Source organism: Cyprinodon variegatus, unplaced genomic scaffold (assembly GCF_000732505.1).
Source record: "Cyprinodon variegatus isolate N-32 unplaced genomic scaffold, C_variegatus-1.0 Scaffold2114, whole genome shotgun sequence".
Classification (NCBI taxonomy): domain Eukaryota; kingdom Metazoa; phylum Chordata; class Actinopteri; order Cyprinodontiformes; family Cyprinodontidae; genus Cyprinodon; species Cyprinodon variegatus.
In genome coordinates, this window is record NW_015152567.1 from 6,965 (window position 1) to 14,685 (window position 7,721).

The 7,721-nt window shown below is 48.6% G+C and overlaps 2 protein-coding genes across 5 annotated transcripts in view; one reads left to right on the forward strand and one right to left on the reverse strand.

Annotated features, from left to right (window-relative positions):
• LOC107105171 overlaps window positions 1-4,440 on the forward strand; it is a gene marked incomplete at its 5' end in the record, with an annotated part of 10,383 nt that extends 5,943 nt beyond the window's left edge. The window contains 4 exons of the mRNA XM_015405286.1: window positions 39-413; window positions 2,651-3,004; window positions 3,193-3,525; window positions 4,151-4,440. Of these exons, the coding sequence (XP_015260772.1) occupies window positions 39-413; window positions 2,651-3,004; window positions 3,193-3,525; window positions 4,151-4,209 (1,121 nt within the window). The remainder of the gene's footprint in view (window positions 1-38; window positions 414-2,650; window positions 3,005-3,192; window positions 3,526-4,150) is intronic.
• Window positions 4,441-4,968: 528 nt separating this feature from the next.
• LOC107105173 (TSC22 domain family protein 4-like) overlaps window positions 4,969-7,721 on the reverse strand; it is a 4,907-nt gene continuing 2,154 nt past the window's right edge. For 2 of the 4 annotated variants that reach the window (XM_015405288.1, XM_015405289.1), the window contains 4 exons: window positions 7,006-7,689; window positions 6,028-6,161; window positions 5,532-5,574; window positions 5,090-5,350 (listed from right to left, as the gene is read on the reverse strand). In XM_015405288.1, coding sequence (XP_015260774.1) covers window positions 5,198-5,350; window positions 5,532-5,574; window positions 6,028-6,161; window positions 7,006-7,689 — 1,014 coding nt within the window. In that variant the 3' untranslated portion in view covers window positions 5,090-5,197. Of the gene's footprint in view, window positions 5,070-5,089; window positions 5,351-5,531; window positions 5,575-6,027; window positions 6,162-7,005; window positions 7,690-7,721 lie in introns of those variants that run through there. The other 2 variants (XR_001482332.1, XR_001482333.1) reach the window with 2 other exon arrangements.

Below are 7,721 nucleotides of genomic sequence, written 5' to 3' on the forward strand. Positions count from 1 at the left end.
TCGTCTGTCCAACTCATACTGTCTTCTGTTGTCCTCAGCGCTGCTGTCGTCTGTCCAACTCATCCTGTCCTCTGTTGTCCTCTCAGTCCAACAGGTGGAGGTGGACTCAGGGGTGGAGTGTGTCCTGCTGCCGTGCTACAGTGCTGTCCCCCTTCCAGAGGACGCTACGGTGCAGTGGGTGGACAGAGGACAGAGGAAGGTCCATGTGAACGAGGACGGCTTTGATCATCCGGAGGAACAGGACCCTTTTTACGAGAACAGAACCCAGATGAAGGAAGACCTGCTGCGAAGCGGAGACCTCAGTCTGACCCTGAGACACCCCACAGACGAAGACAGCAACGTCTACACCTGCAGCGTCTACAACAGGGAGAGGAAGATCCTGATGAAGAAACAGGTCCAGCTGAAGGTCAAAGGTCAGTCATCCAGGAAGTGGATAGGAGCAAACTAACCGGACTTCCTTCCTAAAGGGTGTTTCAAGCTCAATAAGCAGCTAGACGTCTGGAAGCTCCTCCCCCTTTATCGTCTGTCCCCTCTGACCATCTATGGACATTCTGGTCCTCAGCAGAGTGTCCCCCGTCCCTGATGTCTCGCTGAGTCTCATCCTGTGGAGCTTTCTGTCTGTTTTGTCCTTTAGATGAGCAGATCTGAGAGCTAACAGCAGCATTAGCCAGATTGGTCCTTTAGTTCTCAGTGTTCATCAGGAACGCCTGCTGTATGAAGTGTTTGGAAGAGGGAGGGACCTTCAGCTCAGCTCTTAGAGCTGATTGGGTAGCTCACCTGGGGGCACCCGCCTCCATGTCCACCTTTGAGCCAATCAAAGCAGCAGAAGCCCAGTCCTGATTTAGCTTCCAGAAAGGTAAACCTGCATCCTTTTGCTTGTTTAAAAAAAGAAGTAATGGAGGCTATTCCAGCTAAAACGGAGCAGCCATCTTTGTTTATCTCCAGCCTCCCGCCTCTGGGTGATGTCATACAGGTCGCTGCATTTCATTGGTCTGAAACATTTCTGGAAGGAGGCTAATCCACCTGTTGGCTCTTGGAAAGGTGCAAATCCAGATGTTACACATCCAAATCCTCTCTACGTGTTTACGGATCTCACACGGCAGAAATGCAGCAAAAATCCACCTGGACTTGTAACCAATGATTTGTCCGCATTTCTGGGTCTTGAAGCAAAAATACTTCAGACATAAATGTCTCTGTGTTTGTGTACAGATTGATCGACACATTTCTAAATCTTACTACACATTTGTTAATCTGAATACAGGTTTGTGATTTTTTTACAAATTTCCAAACCAAATTACACTCAGTAGTTTTAAACATTTGCAGATTGTTTTACAGACACACATACCTCACACATTTAGTTTCCTTTACACATTTTCTAATCCCACTGCACACACACCAATAGAGATACAGATAAACAACTCTCCACACATTTACAAATAAAAAGCAATTATTTTGTCGTTAAAAAGCAGCTATAGATACATCTTCCCATTTTTTCATGCAAAAAATGACGGACATCAGAACTCAATCCCTTCCACTTATTTATATCTAAAAATACCATCTGATAAAAATCCAGTCCGCGTTTTCAACACAGCCTTAGTGCAAACAGCCGAGGACATTCCAGGATCAGATCCAGTCCATATTTTAGCACCAGCCCACCTGTTCACTGTGCTGAGAACAGCACAGTGAACAGGTGGGAATTTATGATTTGAATCAAAGAACTTGATGAATAAACAGCAGCTGGATTAAATTATTAATCTGGATATTTTAGGATCAGATTAAATTAACCTTGTTTTTAATCTACATCTAGAGCTTTTTTTAACTGAGCTTTACTCCTAGTTTATCCTCCTGATTTAGTCCCAGTTTTAGTCCATGTTTTGCTCAAAAGTCAAATAATTATTGTTCAGTCTAGTTGAATAATCTCCTGTTGGATTTTAGGACTAATTAAACCAACACAAATGTCTAAAGCTTCCATGTTTGCCTCACAAACCCATAGAATCCCAATTTTTCCTCTTAGTTTCAGTTAAATCCTCTAAAAACCTCCAACCCAGAGCTGCACGTCCTCATAGCATCTCTATCTAAGCCTGAGGTTAGGCTCGCCTGTCCAAACTATTTCAGTTTAACTCCAAGGTTTGGTTAAAGATGGCCGCCCTGGTTCCATGAACTCAGAGGAGCTCTGCTGACTGGGAAACTGCAGCAGCAGGTGGATTCCTGCCAGCAGAGGGCAGCACCACAGAACCAGCTGTGGGATTTCCACTGAGCAGATAGAGCAGGTGTGCCTGATGTGGGTCGGAGGGCCGCTAACCTGCAGGTTCTAGAGGTTCCTCAGCTTTAGCACAGCTGATTCTGATAATTGCAGATTTTCATTAATAGCCTGTTAATCGGCTATCAGTGTAAATCAGCTCTGCTGGAGCAGAAAACCTCTAAAACCTGCAGGACAGCGCCCCCCCAGGACCGACCTAGACATAGATATAGAACAGGACAGAACCAGACCTTCTATGGCCGGTCTAATCTGACTGAACCCTCATAGAGAGAAGGTTTAAATGAATGAGGCGTTCATCTGATCCACCTGCAGAGAGAATCAGGCTTTAAATCATGAGAAAATGTGCTGCAGGTCCAAAAGAACCGTGGGAACTTTAGAACACCTGCAAAGCTTCATCTCATCTTCTGGTGTCCTCAGAATACACGGTGGAGGTGGATTCAGAGGCAGAGTCCGTCCTGCTGCCCTGCAGAACCACGCCCCACCTGCCAGAAGACGCTAGGGTGGAGTGGACGGACAGAGACGGCGGGAAGGTCCACGTCTACCAGACCGGTTCTGATCGTCCTGAGGAGCAGGATGAGCTCTACAGATACAGAACCAGGATGAATGTGGACCCCCTGAGAACAGGAGACCTCAGTCTGACCCTGAAACCCCCCACAGATGGAGACTCCACCACCTACACCTGCAGCGTCTACAGCAGGGACGGAGACATCCTGATGAAGAAACAGGTCCACCTCCAGATCAAAGGTGTGAGGGTTAAACCTGAGGACCAATCAGGTGGTCCGCTGTCCCCTCATTGGTTCTGATAAACAGGATGTTAGCTGGATGTTAGGAGGCAGCCAATCAGATGGCACAGATTGATCTAACCTGCAGCTTTACTTTAACATTATCATAAATCTGTTGTCTGTTTAATTTCTTTTCTATGGTTTCCTCAGGCCAACAGGTGGAGGTGGAGGAGGGGGCGGAGTCTGTTCTACTGCCGTTCAGAACAACACCTGATCTACCTGGAGATGCCAGAGTAGCCTGGGGTCACAACAAACCCGAACTAGTGATGTTGGTCCATGTGTACGAGAACGGCTCGGATCAGCTGACCAAACAGGACCAGCTTTACAGAAACAGAACCGAGATGGACGAAGACCCGCTGAAAACCGGGGACCTGAGCCTGACCCTGAGGCGGCCCTCAGAGAGGGACAGTGGAGTCTACCGCTGCGGGGTCTGGAGGGAGGAAACACTGCTGAGAGAGAAAACTTTCCTGCTGAAAGTCAAAGGTTGGTTGGTTGGCTGGTCGGTCGGTCGGTCGGGTGGTCGATTGGGTGGTTGGTTGGTCGGTTGGTTGGTTGGTTGGTTGGTTGGCTGGCGGGCTTACTGGTTGGTTGATTATATGGCTTACTGGTTGGTTGGTTGGTTGGTTGGTTGGCTGGTTGGTTGGTTGGCTGGTTGGTTGGTTGGTTGGTTGGCTGTGTGGCTGGTTGGGTGGTTGGTTGGTTGGTTGGTTGGCTGGCGGGCTTACTGGTTGGTTGATATGTTGATTATCTGGCTTACTGGTTGGTTGGTTGGTTGGTTGGTTGGTTGGTTGGTTGGCTGGCTGGTTGGTTGGTTGGTTGGTCGGCTGGTCGGTTGGTCGGTCGGGTGGTCGATTGGGTGGTTGCTTGGGTGGTTGCTTGGTCGGTTGGTTGGTTGGTTGGTTGGCTGGCGGGCTTACTGGTTGGTTGATATGTTGATTATCTGGCTTACTGGTTGGTTGGTTGGTTGGTTGGCTGGCTGGTTAGTTGGTTGGTTGGTTGGCTGGCGGGCTTACTGGTTGGTTGATATGTTGATTATCTGGCTTACTATTTGGTTTGCTTTATTAATCTGTCTATCTGTCTGTCTGACGGCCATCTGTATCATCTACAGGGAGAGCTTCAGTCCAGAATCAAAGCCTATCAGGAACTGATGTTGCTCCCCTCCTCTGACTCCTCATCAGGCTGCCTGACCTGTTTGCTGAAAGATCGTCCATTAGCAACACAACAGGACTTTGGATTGGAGGGAAAGCTGGGGAACTAATAAGCTCTGGGTTCTGACCCAGTTTCAGACTCTAGTCTGATCAGTTTGGATCAGGAATGAATTAGTTTCATGAAGTATATCTAAGCTGAAACTGAAGGGAAGAAGTTATCAGACGGAGGTAAGTGAAGGTAAACAAACAAATATCCATAAATCAAATAATCTCAGACACAAGATTACAGACTGGGATTAACTGGTCCTAAATCTAAACCTCATCTCTGATGAGGCAGATTATTAATAAAGCTGTTAGATGGTCGACGGCGCCTGCGTCTCTGATGGCTGAATGAGCGCCTCATTAAGGTCACGTTATGAATCAGAGATGCTACCAACATCTGGATTCCTTCAGCTGACACTGCGCTCTAGAATCAGGCTCTAGAAGCTGATCTAATTATCTCATTTCTATAAAGCGACACATGGAAGCAGCCTGTTTTCCTTGCATGTCTTCATGCAGCTGAAGAAACTAAATGTTTTTAGAAACTGATGTGAGCTTCGTTCTCAGGGCTGATTCATGTTCTGTCTTCTTGTTTTAATCATCTCAGTTTTATTATTTTAAATGATTTATTTTAATGAATCTGAAAACTAATAATGTAACTAAAATAATCTGTGGCTTATTGGTTCATTAATAAGTGACATTTAAAAATAAAGAGTATGGAGGAACCTTTGATGTTTGAGTTTTATTTTAATGTGTGAACATTTAACCTTTGACCCCTGCTGGTAGTTGGTAGTTAGCTTTAGATGAAGAGAGCTGAGGTGTTTTCCTCCCCAGTTGCTCCTGGCAGAAGGTCCAGAGGTGGTTTCCTCCCCAGTCGCTCCTGGCAGAAGGTCCAGTTCTCCATCGCTGCTGCTGCTGCTGGTTCTCCGTCCAGCAGACGTTCCACCGATGCCGTTACCATGGTGATGTCATTTTTCTGGGTAGTAGTGGCGTGTCAGCGCCCGCAGGACGTGGTTCTCTCTCTCCAGCTGCTGGTTCTTCTCCTGAAGGTCTCTGATGTGCTCCTTCAGAAGCTCCACCTCCTCTCGCACCGCCACCATCAGGTGACTCTTGGTCAGGTCCTGCAGAAGCAAAGGGGACAGCTGGAGACGGTCCAAGACATAGAGGGACAGAGTCTGTCTGTCCAAAGGTCCAGTAGTTAGATGGTGGTCCCAGCCAGTCTTCAGGGTCCGACTGACCCACAGAACCAGTAGAACTTCAGCTAGAGTAGAAAACCTAGACCTGAACCAGAACCAGACTCACCATGGCTTGCTGGATCTTACTGTCGATGGCTGGACTGGCGGGTCTGAGGACACACAGGAGACACTGATTAATGTCTGGCAGTTCCTCTATCTCCTCGCTAATAGTCCTCCTTCTCAGGAGTTCTGAAGGTCTGAGGCGCTTTAGGGGGAACCTTCATCTACTGATGGAGATCAGAACCTCATGGTCCAGCTTTGATGCTCACAGAATCTGCTGCAGTACCTTACCTGTTGGATTGGACCTCAAATGTCACCTTACGCTGCCCTCTGAACCCACACAGGTTCATCACTAGGGGTGGACACAACAGCCCTGAGGACGTCCACAGCCGCCGTGATGAGGAGCTGATCAGCCCTCTACCAGTGGTCATAATGTTCTGCCTGGTTGGTGTCCATGAGGTGACGGACAGGAACCGTTTCATAGACCCTGTTAGGGACGTCCACTACTTCTGGTTCTGATAAAACCCAACAGAACACACCCAGGTTGACTAGCAGCGTCTCACCTGCTGTCCTCCTGCTGGATGAAGACGGTTTGGTCCAGACTGGAGGCTGAAGGGGGGTGTAGGGACATCAGGGAGGGACGGCAGCGTCCGGTGGGGGGAGAGCCGGGTAAAGACTGGGACATCCTGAAGGAAGGCTGGGACACAGAGAAACAGACAGGTGAGACAGATGAGACACAGAGAGAGACAGGTTAGACACAAGGAGAGAGACAGGCATTGTGGACGTCGTTATGTCCAATTAATGTTTTCCTCCAACAGTGAGACACACCATTGTCCCCGGTATCCTGAGGGACACCCAGTTCTGACCATAGACCAAGAAATAAACCTGGGTTTCATTTCTGAAATAACAGAAATCTCTTGACCGGACCGGTGACTGAAACACGTCCTAGACCCGGAACCTGGTTCTTCTCTGACAGAGACCAGACCTCCTGGTTCCACTAACAGTCAGTCGTCCAGGTTCTGTAGCAGGTCCAGGCCATAACTCTACCACCTCCATGTTTGGTTCTGGTCTTCCATTAAAGTCCAGTCTCTCTGTCTAACTAATTAATCCTGACCTCTGACCTTAACAGGCTTTAAAGCTCTAGATGTTTTCCTCGGTTCATCTCAGATCACCTGGACGAGTGGCTGATGACCTCTTAGAGCCATTCTGGTGGAACTGCCTCTTCCTGGACAGGTCTCCACTGATCCATGGAGGAGGTTGTGAAGCCTTGCCTGGTCTGGTCTGACCTTTCTACCTCTACTGAACCCAGAAAGCCACTACTGCCCCCTGCTGGAGCTGCTGAGCACTCTCCGTCTGGGTGGTTTAAACTTTGCAGAAAGAGATGAAGCAGATTTAAGATGGCCTGTTCTCTGAGCAGAACCTGGAGGACAGATGTTCAGGTTTGGACATGTCTAACATGGCCTCCTTGATGGAACTAGGAACCCACCGTTCTGTTCTGTTTGATATCTGAGCTCTGATTGGCCTGTGTGTTTTGTACCTACCTGTCCAGGTGTGCCAGCGTACGGTCGTAATGGAAGCGGGAAATTCTGTGGGCGAGGTGGGGCCGTTGTAGGGGCGGGCTCTAAACTGGGTCCTCTGATTGGCTCTTTGTCCTTAACCAGGTGGTTTGTCTCCGGCTGTGTCGGAGATGGTGGTCCACTTGATGAAACAAGCCCCACCCCTTTGATTCCTTTTGATGGCAGAGCCAAAGGGCAGGAAGTGTACTGAGGAGTGACTCCACCCTTTTCCAGATCCATGATATCCAAGGAATCCAAAGAATGGGCGTTTCTTAGGCTGTCCATCATCCATCTCATCCCCGCCCCCTCAAACTGCTCCTTAAACTCTTTGCATGTCCATCTCCCACGCCTATAAGAGCCCCGCCCACTGCTGCTGGCCCCGCCCTCAGTCAGCCTCACCAACCTAAACCTGGAGGGGGAACTGGCGCGCTGTCCTAGAGCATCATGGGAAATGTATTTCTTCTTTGAAGATGGAGTGGTGGGCTGAGAGGAGCTTCCCTGGGGGCTGATTGAGGAGGAATGACCTGATTGGTTGGGCATAGTTTCTCTTGGAGATGATTGGTTGATTGGAGATGTTAGGTGGACGGAATCAGAGGTGACACTAGTGATCTGAAAGCCACTCTTCCTTTTGGTGCCACTCATCTTCACTGAAGACAGCCTGCAGACTCCCTTAGAGACAGACAGCAGAACCACCGGTTAGT